Source organism: Bufo bufo, chromosome 1, assembly GCF_905171765.1.
Source record: "Bufo bufo chromosome 1, aBufBuf1.1, whole genome shotgun sequence".
In the NCBI taxonomy this organism is placed as follows: domain Eukaryota; kingdom Metazoa; phylum Chordata; class Amphibia; order Anura; family Bufonidae; genus Bufo; species Bufo bufo.
This window is the reverse complement of record NC_053389.1, coordinates 712944610-712968555: the sequence shown is the minus strand read 5'-3', so window position 1 is coordinate 712968555 and position 23946 is coordinate 712944610. Positions and strand designations below refer to the sequence as shown.

The 23946-nt window shown below is 47.5% G+C and overlaps 1 protein-coding gene across 2 annotated transcripts in view; it reads left to right on the top strand.

The window, feature by feature from the left end:
* PCSK6 (proprotein convertase subtilisin/kexin type 6) overlaps nt 1-23946 on the top strand; it is a 262720-nt gene that overhangs the window by 119025 nt on the left and 119749 nt on the right. For both annotated transcript variants that reach the window (XM_040414252.1, XM_040414253.1), the window contains exons 5-6: nt 825-901; nt 6360-6448. In XM_040414252.1, the coding sequence (XP_040270186.1) occupies nt 825-901; nt 6360-6448 (166 nt within the window). The remainder of the gene's footprint in view (nt 1-824; nt 902-6359; nt 6449-23946) is intronic.

Genomic DNA, 23946 nt, shown 5'->3' with positions numbered 1-23946 from the left:
GTAAAAAGTACTAATATATTATGGTGACACAGAAATATTTTTTTATCAAGTCACCCAATTTAAGTTTGTGAGGCACCATTTTCTTGTCTAAAAATAAAATGTTTCTAGGGGAGCCCATCCCTGTTATACTTCATGGAGGCACCATGAGAAATGGTGCATATGTACATGAGGACGTAGAAGTTTGTTTTCAGGGTCAGACTGGCCATAGACTGTACAGGGAAATTTTCCGGTGGGCCAAATCCCAGGGGGCTGCCCGAGACTTCCTCATAGCCACCAGCCAGATGCATAACAATCTGATGATCTCTGCATTAATTAATGATAGGAGCATCAGGTACTTGGGTCCCCTTCTGAATTTAAAGGGGTTATCCGAAACTATGAACTGCCCCCCCCATATGCCAGGCCCCTCACACGGAATATACTTACCTAGCTCCCTGTGCCGCTCCTGGTCCCCGCACTGCCGCTGCTGCTTCTCTCCGTGCAGGGATAAAAACATCTGGTGCCGGGGGGGGGGGGGGGGGAAACAGCGGCGGAGCAAGGTAAGTATTTTCAATGTGAGAGGCCCGGCATGTATGGGGGAGTTGAATACTGCAGAGGGGCAACAGTATTCTGTGCTGCACCGTGGTATTCGGTTCTGCTGGGGTGGTATTTTGTTTTGCGCGAAGTTATTGCTGGCCCCACCTACTTCCATTGCCCCGCCTTCTGTCAATTTGGATATGACCTCAACATGGGGCAATTACATTTTTTTTTTCCCAGGGCCACTTTAAGCTTCCAGTCCGTCCCTGTTTGTTTATAATGAATGTCTCGTGCCTTTTTTCTTTTTTTAGGATCCATTTGCGAGCCATGATGTGAATGGGGATGATCAGGACCCAAGTCCAAGATATGATGCCAGCAATGAAAATAAGTGCGTATTGTATTCCTGTATTCTGGTTATAATGGCACCTCCATTCAGTTTTCTGAGTATAAAAAAAACAGCTTGCATTTTAAGTGTATTAATGGCCTTTTTTTATGGTGCCATATTTTGTACATATATTTTTTATTTATTTTTTTCCTACTGGTTTTAAAGTCCTACAGAGAAATGGCGCTAGAAGAATGGCGTACCTAATGCATTTTGCCTTTTGAAAAGGCAGGATCTTGCTGCAGAGGCATCTGAACGCAGTATTTTTGAAGTAAATGCAATAAAAAAAAAAGTGCTAAAATGCTCTGGGAGTCCAGCCTTGGGCTGACAATGGACAGTGCAAAGATTTTGTTCTGTTCAGGTTCTCAACATTACTGTTGTGGCGATCAAGTGGTAAATAACCCAGTGTATGTATGTATTAGCCTCGCAGCTTAGAAGTGAGTCGCTTCAGAAAGCTGTGATGGTCACACAAAAAAGCTAATTGAAAACTGAAGTGTTCTCCGATAGTGTGAAGTTTTACACATTTTGAATTTGAAAATACCATATGGTAAACTTGCTGTGTGAATTTCATGTTTGATACCACTGAGCCATCCTGATTAAATCAACAAAAGTAATAGGTCTAGTTTTCTTAACAACTAGTCTACTAGTGTAGTAATGTGTAGTGTGGGTAGCATCACTTAAAGGGAAGCTCACCATGAAAAAGCAGTGTAATCTGAAGGCAGCAGGATATAGAGCAGGAGGAGCTGAGCAGACTGATCTGCAGGTTTATGGGAAAAGATTCAGTATAAGGGCTCATGCACACAAACGTATTTTCTTTCCGTGTCGGCTCCGTTTTTTTTTATGCGGGACCGTATGTGGAACCATTAATTTCAATGGTTCCACAAAAAAAGCTGATGTTACTCCCATGTGCATTCCGTTTCCGTATGTCCGTTCCGCAAAATAATAGAACATGTCCTATTTTTGTCTGCAATATGGACAAGGATGGGACTGTTCTATTAGGGGCCAGCTGTTCCGTTCGGCAAAATACGGAATGCACACTGATGTCATCCGTACTTTTTGCGGATCCATTTTTGCAGACCGCAAAATACCTATAATGGTGTGCATGAACTCTAAGGGAGAGTTTGTCTCCATTTCATCATCCGTTCCTCTGATCCGTCAGCAGAGAGAGAAAAAAACTGATCCTGTTGCATCTGTTGGCATCCGTTTGAGCCATTTCCATCCAAGATCTTTTTATTTTTATTTTTTTTATACAGAAAAAAATACGGATCTCAGACGGAAATGGCTCAAATGGATGCCAACTGATGCAACAGGATCCTGACGGATCAGAAGAATGGAAAATGAAACGGTTATGTAAACTCCACCTAACTTGTATTGCAATCATTTATTTCCTGCTCATTCTGGGCTTTGAAGTCAAGGCGGTCTTATCAGTGATTGACTGCTATCATAGCTCCTAGCGGGAAGGCTGTCAGTCACTGTCAATCGCTTCCTTGACATAATTCCCAGAATGTGCAGGAATTTAAATGTATAAATTACAAGTTTTACTGAACCTTTTCCAACAAAACTGTCTGCTCAGCTCCCCCTGCTATACAACATGCTGCCTGCGGTCTACATTGCATTTTCATGGTGACCGGTTCCCTTTAACAGAGTTTTGCAGGCACACAGTCGGCTTTAAAGAATTGTTCTCTTTTAGCGATTTTTAGCCATAAATAATTGTAATAATCTCTTAGAAGTAGAGGAGATTGCTGATGACTCTAAAATGTTTTTTCTCGTGACATGCACTTATCCCATCCACAGGAACCCCTTAGCCTAGTTTCCAGGGTTATGGGCTGGTCCTTCCCCTTGGTTAGTAGAGACCATTAGTTGAGCACAGCTAGTCAGGACCTACATTTGTGAGCTCCTGCCAAATAGGCCCAAAGAGTAGCGTCATCTGGAAAACAATATTCCTGCGACTGAAACGCTACCAGAGAACAACTTAATTGAGGGATTTACCCCCCCCCTGAGGGATTTACCCCCCCCCTGAGGGATTTACCCCCCCCCCCCCCTGAGGGATTTACCCCTCCCCCCTGAGGGATTTACCCCCCCCCCTGAGGGATTTACCCCCCCCCCCCTGAGGGATTTACCCCCCCCTGAGGGATTTACCCCCCCCTGAGGGATTTACCCCCCCCCTAGGGATTTCCCCCCCCCCCCTGAGGGATTTACCCCCCCCCCCCTGAGGGATTTACCCCCCCCCTGAGGGATTTACCCCCCCCCCCCGAGGGATTTACCCCCCCTGAGAGAATGTCTAGAACCATGAAGGCCAAGTGCCGCTTGTGTATGGCAATAAGAATTTACTGCTTGGGAAGTGCAGAAAGAGTTGATGACAATAGATTTGACTGTCTGTGGTTATTTGGAGAGTCTACAAAGTGTAATTGGATAGAGAGAGGGGGGCAGGGAGTACTACTACCACAATCATTCCTGCCTACTTTTGGAACTGTGGCATTTTCTGCTACTTACTACTACTGCTCCCATCATCGATTCAGTGAAGAGACTTTACTGTAACAAACGGTCACCGACTCCACCATCTAACTGCCGGTCTCTACATCTGCCCTCCTGCATTGCACCAGTCTACGGCACCCCACCCAACACAAGGCAGGAAAAGGTCCAAGGTGTGCCCCATGGGAATAAAGGAAGCTCCCTCTATTCACTACACAGCCCCGGGGAGTACTAGTGTGCGGACAGCCACCGTAAAACACTGCTACACCTATCAATTCCACTACTACCACTCCCCTCCTCCCTTGCAGGCTCGCTGCACTAGAGGTCTTGCCAATCAGATGATTTTCTCCTGTCCTGTGGGTAAGGAATAAGTATCATGGGGCAATCCATTGAAGCTGGCAATGTACATTGGACAAATAGCAGCCAAACTTGCTGATTTCAGTGGGAAAGGGACCTTCAATATGTATGGGGGCCTCCTGAGACTCCTTCAGTGGCAGATGTGGGCAGTTGAATTTCAGCTAAAATATCATTTTATTCTCGGATTTTCTCCCCCTCCCCCTGTTCTGGACAAATGCATATCTGGACAATCATGCATTAGTATAGAGGGGTCAGGAGAGAGCTGAGAAATACAGAGCTGAGGTATGGTTGTGATATTCGGCACTCCTGCAGTCCACCGATGAAATACATGTGGCAAGTATGCTGCTAAAGGCAGGGTCAAGATAACATATCCAGGTGTTATAACCACACTGTAATCCAGCAGCCGTGACCTTGCTTGCACACGTGGCAGCGCTTTTTCCTATAGTGTGCAAGCACAGCCACTGCTGCTGGATTACAGGTGGTTGTAACCATGGAAACGATCAGTGTATAATGTGATGGGGGAAAATGAATCAAGCCAGCAAAGGAGGCAATATGGAGAATATCAGTACATTAGTAAGGGCCTTCAATGAAAATATAAATTTGCAGCTCTCACCTGTTGCACCTGTTGTGAGCACGGACGCCAGCCTGCACATGGCTGTTACTTAGGACTTGTAAGAAAATCGATGAGAAAATCCAGCTCTTTTAAACAGGAAACACTTTATTGCTGCGGTAAAAACTTTCCAATCCTCATACGCAAGAAACAATCTACGCGTTTCGGAACTGCATGTTTCGGTCCTTAATCATGACATGTCATGATTAAGGACCGAAACACAAAACAACACAACATATAATGCAACAGCTCTCTGCGAACCAAACAAAGTACGAAAACCTATTGTAATGCTATGCTAATAAAGTAGAGATGCTTGGCAAATACATTTTGTACAAAATTATTTGAGCCCGTCTGCCGCACTAAGTTATACCTGTTTAAAAGCCATGACAGCGACCATGCAATTATGGGGGTGTAGGTTCCACATGCATCCTTGGTCCCCTTTGGTTTTTAGCATTTTTGGTGCCAAAATGGCCTCCATTGAATGCAAGGTCCAACATGCATGCCGAGACCACTACCCACTCCATACCTCTCCTGGTGACGGGCTTCCAGTGAATGGGGAGGAGCAGGTTAAGCTTTATACTCATGCTAAGTAAAATCAGCCTATGAGGCAGACAGGCCGGTCAGGAGTGCACGACCGACTGGAGTCAGCCACACACCAAGAGGGGTTGGTCAGCACATCCCAATGCACAGGTGCACGCTGCGATGACTGAAACATGAGGGTCCGAAACGCATAGATTGTTTCTTGCGTATGAGGATTGGAAAGTTTTTACCGCATTAATAGTTTTTCCTGTTGTTTTAAAAGAGCTGGATTTTCTCATCGATTTTCTTACAAATTAGTAAGTGCCTTGTATTAACTTTCTCTACATAATAAATGCCATTGGCTGAAGTGAAACAACCCCTTCAAAAAGGGGTCATCAGAGACTAAAAAATTTACCGCATTTGCCCGGTCCCCTCACACTGAATATACTTAACTGGCTCCCCGCACCGCCACTGCTGCTTCTCCCAGTGTGCGGATTAAAACATCCAGTGTCGGGGAAAGGGGGCAGCCAATGGCAGGCGGTGACTGGGACGAGCCTTGTGATGCTAGGGAGGCTCGGCCCCCTCCCCGCCTGCCATTGGCTGCTCCCCCTTGACACCGGATGTTTTCATCCACGCACGGGGAAAGGCAGCGGCGGTGCAGGAGCCAGGTAAGTAAATTGTGTGAGGGGCCCTGGCATATGTGGTACATTTTTTAAATTTATTTTTTGTCTCGTATAAACCCCTTTAAGGTGTGTTTTACACCACTGCTGGTCTCAACTCCATCACAGTCTGTGTTTTGGGTGGCAAGAACAGCGCGGCATGTTATACAGCACTGCAGAAAACTGATGAAACAATTACAGGTCAATAAGTTTCATTGGATTGTTTAAGGGTACGTCCACTTGTGGCATATAGACTGGTTTTTCTGCTGATGAAGTGTGGGCAGATAATACACAGCTATTTATCAAGAATGTGCAAAGGAAAACTGACTGTTGCCCATAGCAACCAATCAGGTTCCACCTTTCATTTTTCAGAGCTCCTTTGGAAAATGAAGGGATCAATCTGATTGGCTGCTATGGGCAAGTTTTCCTCTGCACCAATATTGATCGATCTAACAGTGTAGTACAGTAGCAGCAAAGTTAATGATATCTTAAACATAGATGTGATGCAGCATGTCCATTTATGCTGTGTGTTTTCACTATGGATTTTACCCTTTTGCAATGCTTAGCGTGAGATCTGCAGAAAATCCACAAAATCCTTATTAAATTTGAATGTTGGTAGATTTCAGTGTATGTGTGGGTGATTTCTCATTTTTCCCTCTGCTTTTTATGTCACATGGGGACAGACTCTAACGCTGTCATGCATCCATTAAGAGCAGAAGCTATGACCCTAATGTGAACAAACACTTGGCGGAAGAGCAGTTCTCTGTAAATTTAACATGTGTTCACATGCAATGTAACTGTCGTTCTTCTCTCTTCCACCCTCACCCCCCACCCCCTATTTTTTTAGGCATGGCACTCGTTGTGCTGGTGAAGTAGCAGCATCTGCAAATAACTCCTACTGTATTGTAGGCATCGCATACAATGCAAGGATTGGCGGTAAGTCGGACTTTATGTACAAGATGTGAGCATATGTGCACCTTCTCTTTACAAATGGTGAGAACCCTTAGGGTAATGCAGTGTTGGGTTAATGTCCATACTGCTGGGTCGGGAGTATGGCTACTCTTGGGCAGAACACCAGTGGAGACTGGCTGAATTATCTGATGAATGCTCCTGCCAAAGCATCTTCATTTTATTGGCGTGAATGTTACTACCAACAATGGTGGATGCACTTGATTAATGATGGTGTGTGTATTCTAGTGGTTAAAAGTATTAACCATTAGTTGGCTTGCCTATAATTCATACATTACTCTTTTATACCTTCACTGTATAGTCTCACAGGTTGGAAAGTGTTTATCTAGACTGCCATTTTATGATGTGTTCTAGGCATAGTTATAGAAGGTGCAGAAGCATCTGAGCCTTGGTGCCTGATCGTGCCCAAGGCCCCTCTGCTACAGAAGACACCAGTGTTATAACTGGCCCATGGTAGGTGGGGCTCCAGAACTGGGTTCCAGAAGCTTGAAGTTATGCCTTAGATTAGGTCTGAATTGTTTTTGAACATTGGTTTCATCTTTTTTTGCCTTTTTATTTGAATGATTAGTAAATGATGAAGCTGTAAGGGGATGTCTGGGAATAAATACATTTACACTGATGCCTGCAGCTTGCCTCCACTGTGAGAAAATTCATACATACCTGCTCCAGCCCTGCACACCGACTCAAACATGTCCATTGCAAATTTACTTCCTCACGAGCATGGCTCCACTTCAACCAAGCACTGGCTTCAGCAGTGACGTCATCGCATCCGGACGGAAAAATCGTTCATGTGAAATAGCCCTTAAAGTTGTGTTGGAGACTTGCAGAACATGTAGCTTCACTTGACGTCACAGACAGGAAACAACCTAATTAGGGTTGAGCGAACACCTGGAAGTTTGGGTTCGGGACCCGAACTTGACCCCCAACCCCATTAAAGTCAATGGGGACCCGAACTTTGGGGCACTAAAATGGCTCTAAAAAAGTCATAGAAAGGGCTAGAGGGCTGCAAAAGGAAGCAAAATAGGGGTAAGAGCAGGACAAATTTGGATAGAGAAATGAATTAAAATAACATAGAATTAAAAAAAAGTAAAAAAATAATGATCTTGAACTAGGAGGCGAAGGTCAAAATGGAGTACGAGGTTGAGGAAGCGGTGGACGTGGTGGAGGAGGAGCAGATGGACAACACTATTTTTGTATTTTTTTAAATTTTTTTTATAAATTTGGGAAGACCCCAAAACATTGGGAAATATAAAAAAGAAAACAAAGAGTGCGCTAGAGTATAACAATGGCTGGGTGGGGCCGGTATACATGTCTATTCTGCACAAGGTACGGACAAGTCCTGTGGGATCCATGCCTGGTTCATTTTAATGAACGTGAGCTTGTCCACATTGGCTGTGGACAGGTGGCTGCGCTTGTCTGTGATGATGCCCCCTGCCGTTCTGAACACACGTTCAGCCAGCACCTCCAAGGCGTAAAGGGCAAGCTCAGGCCATGTGCCACTGCCCAATTTGGAGACCCAGAAGTTGAAGACATTCCTTATCAGCTGGTGGTGCTGGTTGTTGTGGCGTGCTGACAAAGCTTTTCCACATTTCGACCATGCTAACCCTCCCTTCTGAGGTGCTGGCGGTGCCCCAGCTGCGTTGGCGACTTCTTCCTCCTCCTGCCTTCACCTTATGCTTCCACTGAGCCCCCGTTGTCAGGTGGGAATGCCCTCAGCAGCGTGTCTACCAGCGTGCGCTTGTACTCGCGCATCTTCTGATCACGCTCCAGTGACGGCACATTGACCTTGTAGCAGGGATCCAGCAGGGTGGCCACCCAGTAATCAGCAATGGTTAGAATGTGGGCAAATCGGCAGTCGTTGCGCAGTGACTGCAGCATGTAGTCGCTCATGTGTGCCAGGCTGCCCAGAGGCAACGACAAGCTGTCCTCTGTGGGAGGTGTATCATCTATGTCCTCTGTATCCCCCCAGCCACGCATCAGTGATGTCCATGAGCTGCTTTGGGTGCCACCCTGCTATGAACACTGTTCCTCCTCTTCCTCCAGAACTGTGCCGTGGCTGGACAATTGTGTACCTGGCCTCTGTTGGTGCAGGAACCCACCCTCCGAGCCAATTGTGAATACGGTAACTGGCCTGATAACTGTGGAAATGATCCCTCTTCCTCCTGTGCCACATCCTCTTCCATCATCGCCTGAAGTGTTTTTTCAAGGAGACATAGACGTGGTAGAGTAACTCTGAGGACTGCGTCATCTGCACTGGCCATATTGGTAGAGTACTCGAAACAGTGCAACACGTCCCGCATGGAGGCCCACTCGTTGAAGTGGTGCTGTTCCGCAGAGCGACTCACCCGTGCGTGCTGCAGCTGAAACTCCACTATCGCCTGCTGCTGCTCGCACAGTCTCTCCAGCATGTGCAAGTTGGAGTTCCACCTTGTGGGCACGTTGCATATGAGGCGGTGAGCGGGAAAGCTGAAGTTGCGCTGCAGTGTAGGCAAGCAGCAGGGTGAGAGCGCCGAAAGCGCGCACAGACGGACCGCACTTTCTGCAGCAGCTCTGACCTATCGGGGTAATTTTTCAGGAACCTCTGCACCACCAAATTCAGCACATGCGCCAGGCAAGGGATGTGCGTCAAACCGGCTAGGCCCAGAGCTGCTACGAGATTTCGCCCATTATCGCACACTGCCGGGCTTGAGGCTCACTGGCACCAATTACTCATCGGTCTGTTCCATGCCCGTCCACAGCTCCTGCGCGGTGTGGGTTTTTTCTCCCAAACAGATGAGTTTCAAAACAGCCTGCTGTCATTTCCCCCTGGCTGGGCTGAAGTTGGTGGTGAAGGTGTTACGCTGCCCAGATGAGGAGGCGGTAGAGGAGGAAGCAGAGTAGGAGGAGGAAGCAACAGGAGGCAAAGAGAAATGTCCTGCAATCCTCGGTGGTGGAAGGACATGCTCCAAACTGTTATCTGTCTCAGGCCCAGCCGCCACTGCATTTACCCAGTGTGCAGTTAGGGAGATATAACGTCCCAGCCTGTGCTTACTGGTTCACGTATCGGTGGTTATGTGGACCTTTTTCACAGATGGCGTTGCGCAGTGCACACTTAATTTTGTCTGCCACTTGGTTGTGCAGGGTGGGGATGGCTCGCCTGGAAAAGTAGTGGCAGATGGGAACCACGTACTGTGGGACAGCCACCGCCATACGTTTTTTAAAAGTCTCCGTCTCCACGAGACGGAATGACAGCATTTCAAAGGCCAGGAATCGCAGGTGAGTAGGGGGGTACTTCCTCTTTCTCTCCAGTGTTTGGGAGATGGACAGCTGAACGCTTCCATTACATTGTGGAGATGCTTGGTGACTGTGACGGATGTGGTGGCATTGCTGCCACATCCTCTTTTTGCAGGGTGGCAGGTGCCACTGTCACTCCAGAGGGGGAGGAAGAGGCAGAGACTGCAGTAGAAGACTGAGCAGGAGGAGTCTGAGATCTTTTGTGGTTTTTGAGGTGTTTACTCCACTGCAGCTCGTGCTTTGCATTTAGATGCCTGGTCATGCAGGTGGTGCTCAGGTTTAGAACACTTTTGCCTCGCTTCAGGCTCTGATTGCACAGCGTGCAAACCACTCGCGTTTTGTCGTCAGCACATTGTCCGAAGAACTGCCACGCCAGGGAACTCCTTGGAGCTGGCATTGGTGTGCTCGGTCCCTGGGTGCCAGGGGGCAATAGCAAGTGGTACTGGCTAGGGGACGGCCACTCTGCTTTTGCACACTGCTCCCTCTTTTGCTGTGTGGCTGGTGCTGTGTGACCACCACCTCTTCCTCTGAACTGCACACGTCACATGCATGACCTTAATTCCATGTGGGATCTAGGACCTCATCATCCTCCACATCATCTTCCACCCACTCTTCACCCCTGCCCTCCTTGTCGGTCTGCACACTGCAGATAGCCACCGCAGTTGGCACCTGTGCTTCGTCGTCATCAGAGATGTGCTGCTGTGGTCCTCCCATGTCTTTCAACCTGAAACATAAGTGGTTAGGCATCAGTGCACTCAATCTTCCACTTCTGGGGCAGGGCTATGTGGACGGCCCCCGGAAACCCTGTCAGCAGAGTCATCAAAAAGCATAAGAGACTGCTGCATGACTTGGGGCTCAGACTGCTTGGCTGATTTGCAAGGGGGTGAGGTGGAAGACAGATGCCCATGGGCTGCAGGTGCCAATTCTGCGCTTTCAGCAGGGGACCGGGTGGGAGACTTTGTGAAGGAACTGGAGGTACAGTCAGCCACCCAATCTGCTACCACCTCTACTTGTTCTGGCCTCACCATTTGTACACCGGTATTCAGGCCTACAAAATAACGCTGAACGTTCTGTCGCCTACGTGCTCCTGAGGAAGGTGTTTCAGTTGGGCGTGTAGCTGGCACAGATCGACCACATCCTCTCCCTGCAACAGGAGCTCCACCAGCAGCACCACGACCAGGGCCACATCCCTTATTTGATGCTCTCCTCGTTCTTTGAGGTCACCCACTGAACTAACAGACGGATTAACTATATTATTTCACGTATGCAGTGCAGGTGTACTTCACGCAATAAATGGGTATATGACCTGCACCAAACAAACAGACGGATTAACTATTATATTTGTGTGTCAGGGGTACAAAGTACAATGTTGCATTGCACCCACAAAAAAAAAATCTATGTAGGTCACCCACAGAATTAACAGCCAGATTTATGAATTTTATGCAAAGATGGTGTATTGCACCCACAAAACAATCGCACTAATGCAGTACGCAGACCTGCAGGGTATTGCGATGTGAGGTCACGGTTACTTAGGCAAAAGAGGGTTGCTCTGGGTTACTCAGTTTGTAGGGAAAACCCTGGGCAGGCGTACAGCAGTGATGGAGAGGCTGGCATAGAAGTCCTCTGGGGCACTCTCTGTATATAGGGACCAGGCCTGATGGTGGGTGAGGTGCCCTGGATGTTGCAGATGTTTAATGTGCCGGGGGCAAGGTCCCTTTAAGGTTCGTGACGCCAGTGCCTGTAACGGCACAACGGTTGAAGATAGGAATAATTAAGGAACACGATGTTGTGGTGAACCAAAACTTCTTTTACTGGAAACAGTTAACTTTATACAGTCGTTTGTAAGTTCCAGGTACAGCAGCAGTAATAAGCAGGCTATATATATATATATATATATATATATATATATATATATATATATATATATAGCAGGCACAATGTTCTTGCAAGATACATAGAGGGTAAAAACAGATCAGGCTGCACTTTTCCTCAGAAATCCTGTGCACTCTTCCTCAGAACTCCTGGCTGTCTTTATCCCAAGGCCCGTATGCCCTAATGCTGGCTTTATCCTTGGTAGAAAACTTCCTCAGGTATATATCCTTGCTTTAGGTAAAATACTTCTGCCTTCAGCTCTTTTGTCTGGTTGGTATACTGGCTCTGCTCTGCTTATGGGAACTTGGTTTCTCAGGAGGCAACTCTTCCCCTGGTGACAAATCTTCTGAGCTAACTCTGGCTCAATATCCTCAGGCAGGCTGGACTACTCCCCCTAGCCTCCTGGTGTCAACTAGAAACCTGGGCTGTCTAGTTGCATGTCAGAAGCTCCCTTCAGCCGTTGCCTAGCTAAAGTCCTCAGTACTTCTGACTCTACACACCTTTCCCTGAACAGGACCTGACTATATATATTAGGGGTTCCCTAGCTCCCTCTACTGTCTTGGAGGAAGTACTACACCCTAACAGGCCTGATACACAGATAAACAGGGAAAATGCACATAAATAACATGAATAAAATGACATTATGCATATAAAACACAATGGCCCTGTTCCACAGGAGGTGGAGTACGACGTGGCCCAATTGACCCTTGTGTAGTGCCCACATTTACCTAGTGGGACACTACACTAACACTGTCCCTCACTTCAGCTGCCTGCTTTCTGTCCCTTCACTACTGAGCTGATGGGCGGTGCTACACGTGATCCAGTTTATATAGAGGCTGGGTCACATGATGCATCGGCCAATCACAGCCATGCCATTAGTAGGCATGGCTGTGATGGCTTCTAACGGCACACAGCTTAAAATCTTGTTGATTGGCTGCCCTGCAACCTTTCAATAAGCTTTATTAAATGCCCGAACACCCAAACTTTTCTGGCAAAAATCCAGGTACCAAAAATCTTAAAGTTCTGTACGGACCCGGACTTTACAGTTCGGGTTCACTCAACACTAAACCTAATACTGTTTTTCTTTTCGTTTTTTTAAAAATTAATTTAGTGTTTGTCTCAAACTAAGTGGCCTTTAATTGTGATAGTGCTTCTAGCTGCCAAAATTCCTGCTCCTGTTTCCGTGCTCCAGAGAATAGTGACTTGGTACACTGCGACTGCTGCTGGGTGCTGGTTGCGCTGTAGTGTTTGTGTATAAATAAGTCTATTCACAGGGTTTTGAATTGTTCCTCTGATGCCTTGAGTGTGAGGGGACACAGCTGTAGATGTCTATATTGTGCGTCACCTGCTTCTGGGCAATGAGCTGGAACGTGTACCAGGGGAAAGCAATCATTAGTCACTCTTGGTTGAGTTGCTGTGTATTGTGCTGTTCATTCTGTATCTCGCTATGGTCTTCATGTGCTGGAATCCTGGCAGAGATGAGTAGCTTGGCTTTCCAATGATCACCAAAGGGGGTTAAACAAGTCATTTGAATGGGTCACTGCTGCACAATGCTTTTTCTGTTACATGTGCACTGCCACTCCAGACAATGAATCTGAAGTATTGCACAATGCCTGGCACTTAGAGAGCACCGATTTTAAGGCTTTCTGTTTAATGCATTCCCCACTCAATCAATTTGAGTACTCTCAATATTTTCAATCTGTCCTTGGAGAACAAATGTGGTCCATCAGTCCATATAAAGTACATAGGGAGCTCATGTAATCAGGTTTTTATGGTTTGTCCCCCAAAAAATCAGTGCTTAGATACTATCGGTCAGCTGGAAGACCCACGCTTGCTTTACTCTGAGCCATAATGCTTAGGGCTCATGCACACTACTGTATTTTTGTTTCCATGTCCAATCCGTATATTTTGAAAATTGCACATGGACCCATTCATTTTTATAGGTTCACAAAAAACAGCAAAACAGCACTCAGATGTCATTCGTGTGCTGTGCAGAACCATATGTCCATTCTGCAAATTATAGACCATGTCCACTTCTTGTCCGTATTCTGTAATAGGAATGCGAAGAATTTGAGTGTACACGGAAGATATGCGTATTCTGAGGAACTGTGGTTTGAGGACCACGGTACGGACAACGTCGTGTACATGACCCTTTAGGATGCTATTATACACGTGTGTGAGTCATTAAGGCTAATTGCTGGGTTGTGCCTGTACTTGACGGTGGTATTGGTTATTCTCCGTTTGACCCTCCATTACTTACCTGAACCCATATGCACTTAACTTAACCAAACCAAATAGACCCAATACCATTCCCCCACCAACCCAAAAAGACACAGACCCCAGGTTGGATTAATATTGGCCACAGCAGCCACTTTATTTAACATAACATAACATAATATTCCAGTAATCCATATGCAATGACATATGAACAATACCCATTCCCATATGTATAACACATAACATAAAATACAGGAGGAGGTCTTTGAAGCCCCAAACAATATCACCCTGTCCGGGGTAGGCCATCTTGCCCCCAGCCGATGAGCGCCAGCTCGGAGGCACCACTGATGGCCACTTAACTCCACCAGAACCAACCATGGGAGTCCAACCCCAACCGTGGACCCCTCCCCTAATTCCTACCAGCCCTTTTTCTCCAAAACCAAGGACCTCCCCCCGCCACCAGCACGCAGACTTGACCACCCTTAAGTCTGCGCGTCCCTCCATACACCCAGCGCTGTCTCAATACCTTCTTGTAGGGCCAGACACCACATGTCTATCAACTGCTTTTAGATGTACTCCGTCTTCCCGTCAAAAAACCCAAGGCCTTTTTCTAATTCCACGTGCCTAACCGCCACTGCCCCGTTCCGCGCCATGAAACGCCCGATTAACCTTAATATGGGCCCTATTCACAGCCTCGATTGAGCGAGCTCCACACCATACCCTACGCGGGATGATGTCAGACCAGACGGTCACCAACTTCAGGAACAAAGCCCACAACCTAAGCATGTCAAATTTTATGTCCCTTACCAACTCTCTAAAAGGCCGTGCCCCCAAATAATTCCCCCCGATGTGTAACACTAAAATATCTGGAGCCCTATCTAACCTGACAAACTGTGAACCTCCGGTAAACCCCCCCCCCCCCCCAAAAAAAAAAAATATCCCCCTGCCAGCCACCTTACCACCAACTCCGATCGAGAAAGGCCCAGCTGTTGACCGTCCGGCCGCACAGATGCCCGTAAAGCTCCCCAAAAAACCCCATCGTGCAGCCTCCGTCGCCGCATCTATCTGAAACGAGTGACTAACATAACCAAAACTCCAAACCCCCAAACAATCCAAGCATCTCCGAAAGATTGCTGTAAACTGGGAACGGGACAGAAATGACCCATCCACGTGCACTAACAAAGGCAAAACCTCCCTCTTTTTTTTTTTTTCACCTCATATTCCCTCAAACACCGCATCGGGCACATTAAACAACCGGGAATCGCATACAGCCCTACCTTGCATACCCTCCCTTCCACATCAGTCTGTGACCGACTGATGCGGAACTATGACCTATCCGTGAAGAGGTTAACATCTTCTGCAAGCAATCCCACAACCTGCTGAATCGTAGGAGAAACAAGCTCCCTCAACCTCAAGAAAACTCTAACCGATATAAATGCGTTTCCCATAAAGAACTGCAAACCACTGATACCCCTAAATCCAGAAGCAAGGAAAAAGAAACCGGACAATGCCCATCCTCCCATACACACAGCCGCCGCCACCCCTTAAGCGTGCGACCAACCAGAAACGACTTGGTAAAGTCTGTCATCTTGCGCAACCTAAAACCAAAGTGTGAAAAGTACTCCAACTCTGCCAAGGGGCCCCCAACCCCTTCCCCCACCCCCAGAACCTGACATAAAAGGCAATACAGTTCCCCAATTTATCTCACCTGGCCGCCTGGGTGCTGTTATCTCAACGCAGATCCAGAGTCCAGCCGATCCCTCCTCTGCGTAGTCTCTGAAGATCCTGGTGACAACTCTTCACTCCCAGGTCACCCAGCATTTCCCATGCCAGGGACGGTACAACAGTCGCTCCTGTAAGGGAGAGGAGACGGAGCCAGCTCCATGCTGCTCACAGGGGAAGAAGAGCTTGCTGCCTTCTGCCACATGGCCCACAGCATCTCTGATCCGGCCACCATCTTGGTGCTGCAGAGGGGAGCCCGCCGCTCCTGGTCCCGCTCCAACACTGCTGGTCACCGATGAAGGTAGGGGTGACCAGACCCGGCCACCCAGTGAGTCCCGCCTACCCTGTGGATTCCGAGACACACGGGCAGAAGCCTGGCTCGCTGCCTTCTGGCGAGAATGGTCCCTTGAGGGGCTCCGTATGCGGCGCTGGACTCTAGGGGGTTGATCCGGACCGAGGCACTCAGGCGGCCGGGCCTGCCGCCGGCGGTGAGAACAAGGCTGAAGTGAGACTGGTGTCCCAGCTGACCCATGAAGGAGCCCTTGAAGCTGCTCCTGCACCCATACTGCCCCACGGACATCAGCAGTTGCCCGCAGCTCAGTCAGTAGAGCCTCAAGCTGAGCCATCCTAAAGGTAAGGGATGACTACAGTTACCTAAAATGGCCCAGTCTTCTTCCCGCTACCACCTATTTATCCCCCTTTTTAAGCCCACCCCCACTAGCACTCAAATTACCCAACCCAGGCCCGGGTCTCCCTAAACCAAACCCCCCGTCATGCCGGCCTCCCCTAAGGCCTTGCCCCCCGGTCCGACCTCTCCTTTCTGTGGTTTCTTATTGCACATTACAGTTGCAGCACATTAACTGTGGTAACTTGGATGGAAATGTAATTATACATTGAGCCTGGACTTCCACGTTCAGAATTTGTGATTATTTTTGTAGCTTGGAACAGATCATAACTGGAGCCTGTCAAGGGGTAGGATGTATGGCAGCAAGTAAGTTATGTTAGTTGAGAAGTTAAGAAAAATGAGCAAGTGCAAGAGGACAAAATTAACTCTGACCCAGCTGGCTATCTCAAAACGACAGATCTTGACTGACCATGAAGCAGTGGAAGAAGGTGGTCTAGTCTGATGAATTGCATTGTCTTTATTATCGTGTGGACAGCCAGTTACATGTTAATCTCTTACCTGGGGAAGAGATCGTACCAGGATGCAAAATGAAAAGAAAAACATCAGAGTGATGCCCTGAGCAATAGTCTCCTGGCAACCATTAGGATCTGGTAGATATTTCTTTGATGCATACTAAACATTGTACAGACCAAATACACTCTTTCATGACAACGGTAATATCTAGCAGTGGTCTTTTTCAGCAGAAACATGGGCCTACCACACTGCAAACACTCAGGAATGGTTTGTGGAACATGAGAATTCAAAACTCTAGTTTGCCCACATCTCAATCTGACTGTGGGATGTGTAGGAAAGCCATCTCTTGTGTCTTTTCAGCTCCACTATCGAATCTAAACTCACTAGAGTTTCCTGCAACCTTTCCCTTGGTAGGAATCGGGACTAGCCCACTTCTGCCCAAAAGGGGTGAGAATGGAATGGTAAGTTCCATTCTATCTAAAGATCTCTCTCTGCCAGATACACTGCCACCTACTGGTGAACTAGGCACAGTACATGAACGTAACAGTTTCATAGCAATATTATGAATGCACAATATAGGAGGACCTGGAATAAATACACAGATGACACCATTAGTCAGTCATTAGAGACAGTAGCAGGGTGTAGGAATGGTAGTGCCGCTCTGGGCCACTACACATTCTGGCATCTGAAGACCTTGGTTTTGAAAAAGTTGCAGTTATAGGCATATTATTACTTTGTCTCCCAGTTCAACTCTTTTGAGACCAAGGCTTTTGGATGCATGAATGTTGAGAGTAAAATTTCACCATCTGGAATGCCACATCATTACATCGCTTTGCATCGTTTTAGTGCTGATACTGTGTGCTTTCTTCTCCATTTTGGCTAATATTACAAGGTCTTGATTCTGGATTACTAGAGATAGGTTGTTCCACAGATTTGTTCTGACTGCCATACTTGGAATAAGGAAGGAATTATTTTGTTCCTCAAAGTAGTAAAATTAAATGGTCTCCTGTCCTCGTGGTGGTTTTTGCTTTCTTCTAGATTAGCATTATAGGAGAATAAGTAAAACTTGATGGATAGCTTTTTTTTTTTTTTTTTTCCCCCAACCTTACAAGCTGCTGTACTGTGTTTCTATGTAAACCAGAAGCTGCTTGTTTCACAAGCCCTTGGGGAAAATGTTTTATTTGGCATGTTGGAGTTTATCCATAATGAAAAGCAAACATGTGGCTCATGTGCTATAATGCATTAAATAGATTAATGTGCTACCTTACTTGTGATTCACAGCAGAGCACATGTGTTAAAGTCTGCAAATTGCATTCCGCTAATTATATAGTGTTGTGTGGCAATATTAATAACTCTACAGACTGCAAATGGGGTTTGAGAAGTAGGATTTCAATTCTTGCGCTTGCCTCGTCCATATGATATTCCATAGTGAGATATTTAGAGATGATCTGCACCCTTGTGCTGGGATCTGTATAGGATTGTGAAGCTGCTTGCTATCTGGGTCACCAAGCCATTGTATAAACAGGATTTGTCTGGGGCACCAAACCATTGTATACCGGCTGTAGTGACTGATGGTGGTACACCAGGTTCAGGAGGACATTTTGCATGCTTTGATTTGGCCTTCATTATTATAACTCTGCTGATCATGAACCTTTTTCTTGGTTTGCCTTACACCGGCCAGTGGCTTGATCTTCAGAGTTGCCTTTCTTTGCCGCACAAAGGCTGAGATGTGTTTTCCAAATGCCTTTGTCGGTTCTGACTAAAGAGCTGTCAATGGTTCTCATATCTGCAGCGTATTAAATGTCAGTGGCAAACCATGTGCAGAGAATGGCTGGCTCTATGTGCGGTTTTACTGTTGGGTCACAGTGCAATGCACTCTTATTACTCGCTTACACTGTGAATGAACTCCATCTCTTTAGGCTACTTTCACACTAGCGTTCTGCTGTCCGCTCGTGAGCTCCGTTTGAAGGGGCTCACGAGCGGAGCAGAACGCTTCCGTCCAGCCCTGATGCAGTCTGAATGGATGCGGATCCGCTCAGACTGCATCAGTCTGGCGGCGTTCAGCCTCCGCTCGGCCAGGCGGACGCTGCTTGCAGCGTTCGGGTGTCCGCCTGGCCGTGCGGAGGCGTGCGGATCCGTCCAGACTTACAATGTAAGTCAATGGGAACGGATCCGCTTGAAGATGACACCATATGGCTCAATCTTCAAGCGGATCCGTCCCCCATTGACTTTACATTGAAAGTCTGAACGGATCCGCTCAGGCTACTTTCGCACTTAGAAATTTTTCTAAGTTATTAATGCAGACGGATCCATACTGAACGGAGCCTCCGTCTGCATTAATATGATCGGATCCGTTCAGAACGGATCCGATCAAGCGCAAGTGTGAAAGTAGCCTTATATGTATAAAAATGAGTTTCTGTCTGAGCATGGCGGCATGACGTGAGAGGATCGTGCTGCGCTGGGTGAAATTCTCACACAAGTTAAGAGATCTAATGAGCCTTTGGAGAATTTAACAACACAAATGGGATCCGTAAAAACCGATATATCGCTTTATCAGACACGACCTAAAAAAGTGCAAGCTGAACTCCAAGAATTAGATGCTGTTACCCCAGATCTGAGGTCAGAGGTCGATGCTGTGAAGAGATATTTTGTTCCTCAAGGAGGACCCTAAAAGCAAAGCTTACAGATCTAGAGGACAGATTAAGACGTTGTAATATCAGGATTATAGGGCTCCCAGAGGGAACTAAGGGTAAGGATCCTGAAGTATTCCTGCAAACATGGCTACTTGAGAACTTGGGGAAGGACTACTACTCCATCTTTTGGGGTGGAACGTGCGCACTGGGAAAAGTGTACGAGTCCCATCAGTCATTATTACTATCCAAAATCTTAAGTTCCAAAGACACGGACAGGATCCTTAAGAGAGCGAAGGAGAAACCGGATTTGTCATAATGGATGTAAGATATACACTTACACAGATTATTCCGAGGGCACACAGGAAAAAAGACGCAGCTTTGTGACTTAAGAAAAGACTGGCGCATGCCAATTGTAACGGATCTCCTAGCACCCCGACCGGGTACCTCCGTTGATAAATGCTCCCAGTGCCTCCCGAGGACTCCAAGCACTCCGCTCGACACCGATACCACCACAGGAACCAGGAAAAGGAACAGCTCTCACAAGAGCTAGGAGTAATAGCCAGGGGAGTATACACTTATAGCAATCCCCACACACATGAGACGAGGCTCTATGTTGAGTGTAAAACAGGAACACTTTATTGAGGGCTACCCGCCCGTATTTATGCAGGTCCCCATCTGGTGTACATGCCCCTAGGGGACCAGAAGGAAGACTGTGACACAGGACAGACTCAGGATACACAGACACAACAAATCCCCACAATGCATCATGGTTTCCTCCTCTCTGCCCTGGAGACACCCAAGGAGCAATTCAATTATCTCTCAGGACAAAGGGAAATCACCAATACACATGTGGGAACAACAGGACAGGAATCACCACCCAAACACACAATGTCACACCCTCACAGCAAACATAGACATTTAACATATTCCCAGATAGCTCAAGTCTGAGTGCATATCATTAGGTGAATAGCACTCAGAATACACAAATACAATAAAATTAGCTATCTGGGTACAATCACATAACATACAATACAATTACACAGACAGATGGTTCTGTCACACACCTCAAAACCCCACATGTCCCCATATGGCTTGGATCTGAGCGCTCAGATGCCACAAACAGTCAAATCGCCATGGGGTTTAAGTTTTGCATGGGCTGATCAGAGGGCCCATAATCCTGGGGCAAGAGGCTGGCAACCAGGCCCCTCCAAAACCCAGTGGCGAGGTTATTTTCGCCACACATCTCCCCCTCCCAGGGAAGACTAACCAGATACCCGACCTCACGCCGGTCGGTACCTGAGTTAGTCTGGCAGCCCACCCACAACCAAATACTGGACCTGTTGAATTTTGTAGCCTGTCTCTGTCCAGTGAGTCCACCAAGGTTATGTTGGTAGCTGGTACTCCCGGTCTCTGTGTTGCTCCCTGGCTTGGAGTGGAGGTTGCTTTGTGGGCAGGGATCAGCGGAACTCTGCCCTGGTGCCAGCGTTACCATGGAAGAAGCCTGGTTGGAGCCTGGTTGTTGGAGGGGGAGACCGACTGTCTCCCCTTTGGATACCCAGCTCTGCTGCTGGAGGGGGAGACCGACTGTCCCTACCCCCTGTGCTGTTAGTGCAGAGACCACGGTCCCATCTGCACTGTTGTGGGGCTTACTGTCTCCCCCTGGTGCGTTAAGCTGCCGCTGGGGAGAGGGGGTAATGAGCTCCTCTCCCATACATACTTCCAGCCGCTGGGGAGGGCGACCGTCCGTCTCTGCTCCCAATACAGTGTCCTGCTGCTGGGGAAAGGAGACTGGGCTCTCTATTCCCTGCTGGACACTCTGCCGCTGGGGGACAGGACAGACTGTCTCTGCCCCCTGTAACTCCGCCTGCCGCTGGGGAATGGAGACTGGGCTCCCAATTCCCTGTAAATCACCCAGCCGCTGGGGAATGGAGACTGGGCTCCCAATTCCCTGCAGGAGCAGTGGAGAGACCTCGGTCCCATCTCCACTGGCCACCTGGGGTTCTTCCCAGTAAACATCCACAATAACCTCCCAGCTGAAGGGCTCTGGACCTGAGTCTGACTTCTTGCTGTCCTGCTGAGCCTTCCCAATGGAGTGGAAGAGATCTCTGTAGTCCTGCTCCAGTTCCCACTCCAGGGTTGCTAGGTGAGCCAGGTCTTTCTCTACCTCATGGGGGTCATCCCAAACCTGCCTAGCCTCCCTCTCGTAGAAAATGTCCTGAAGTCTGGACTGTGCAGGGCTCCCGAAGTCAGGCTCTGCAAAGGACTCGCATAACAAGCCAGGACCATCAAACTCCTCTCCCTCCGGCTTGTCATGCTCAGCTGTCCAGGGTATATACTGTGCCATATACCACCAGAGCGCCTGGTAGGCATCCTCCAGACATAGCTCCTGCCATACCCGGTGCTCTAGTTCCTTCACCCATTCCTCCAGGGGCTGCTCTCCCAGGAAGGGCATCCGCAGGGCCACTTGCTTCTGCAATCGCTGCTCTTCACTGGGGAGACTCTCGCCTCTCTGGTATTGTACATTGTCCAGGGCCTGGTACCAGATGCCTTTCCTTAATGCATCCCGGCCATCCAGGTCTTCCTCATCGTATGCCACTGCTGGTTCCATCCTGCTGCTGTCAGGGTCGCTGTACTGGGACATGCGTTGCCCTCAAATTGTAATTCCAGGGAATGGTGTCTCCTGTAGCTGTCCTTCTGGCTGTGGGAACGATCCCGCCGCTTGCCACCAATGTAACGGATCTCCTAGCACCCCGACTGGGTACCTCCGTTGATAAATGCTCCCAGTGCCTCCCGAGGACTCCAAGCACTCCGCTCGACACCGATACCACCACAGGAACCAGGAAAAGGAACAGCTCTTACAAGAGCTAGGAGTAATAGCCAGGGGAGTATACACGTATAGCAATCCCCACACACATGAGACGAGGCTCTATGTTGAGTGTAAAACAGGAACACTTTATTGAGGGCTACCGGCCCGTATTTATGCAGGTCCCCATCTGGTGTACACGCCTCTAGGGGACCAGAAGGAAGACTGTGACACAGGACAGATACGTAGCACTCAGGATACACAGACACAACACATCCCCACAATGCATCATGGTTTCCTCCTCTCTGCCCTGGAGACACCCGAGGAGCAATTCAATTATCTCTCAGGACAAAGGGAAATCACCAATACACGTGGGAACAACAGGAAAGGAATCACCACCCAAACACACAATGTCACACCCTCACAGCAAACACAGACATTTAACATATTCCCAGATAGCTCAAGTCTGAGTGCATATCATTAGGTGATTAGCACTCAGAATACACAAATACAATAAAATTAGCTATCTGGGTACCATCACATCACATAACATACAATACAATTACACAGACAGATGGTTCTGTCACACACCTCAAAACCCCACATGTCCCCATATGGCTTGGATCTGAGCGCTCAGATGCCACAAACAGTCAAATCGCCATGGGGTTTAAGTTTTGCATGGGCTGATGAGAGGTCCCATAATCCTGGGGCAAGAGGCTGGCAACCAGGCCCCTCCAAAATCCAGTGGCGAGGTTATTTTCGCCACACCAATATAAAATATTCTCTCAATTTCCTCTCTAGATTGCGGGTTGTTTTTGAGGACTCTATCCATGTTTTTGATACGCCAGAGGAGGTTGTAGAATGGATGGACATAAAGGGACTTAAATAGTCCTAATTTAAGATCTTTGCAGTCCTTCTCATCTATGATGAAGTGGGGGTGGGGTGGGGGGGGGGGTAGCTCTGGAATAGAGTTCGCAGGTTAATAGCCTGCGGACAAATGGGGGGGATAGGGGGAGGATGGGGGGGGGGGGGTTGGATATAGTTCTGGTGGAGCGAGGTTTTTCTTTTTGACCCAGTATGTCGGTTAGGAAACTAGTGTGGAATGTACAGGGTATGGGGGATAAAGTTGAGATGTGCCATTTTTAACTTGATTCATAAACCTCTTCCAGGTATAGTTGGCTTAATGGAAACACATTTGAGCAAGGACACCATTCATTGCATCAAGAAGAACTGGATGAGTTCTTGTTACCATTCAGTTTATACTAGTTACTCAAGGGGGGTTTCTAGATTGATACATAGAAGGGTTAACTTCAAGTGCATTTCCATATCTAGTGAGCGGGAAGGGCGATAAATTATTATTTATGGAATATTAAATGGCACAAAATGCATTCTTGCATTTGTCTATATTCCCCTGCCATATTCTCCGTACATATTGGGTCAATTGTTAACATTTATGGAACAAAGTAAAAGCTGCGCAACCATTATTACTAGTGATTTTAATTGCATAATGGATATAGAACTGGATTGGATTAGTAGTACTAGGTGGGGAAAGTGTTTCCTGTAGATTTACTTTTCCACTGGTAAACTTCTGTAGAGAAACGGGCTTTGTTGGTATTTGGAGGTATAGAAAGGGCTCTACCAAGGCCTTTTGTTGTTTCAGCAGAACAGGTAGCTCCATGTCCCGAATCGACATGGCACTAATTAATCATGGATATGTGGGCAGTGTGGTTAGAATGTTATGAGCCAAAGTCGGTCTCCGATCACTCTCCTTTGTTTGGAGATTGATCTTGGTTGGAGCAGATGGGGT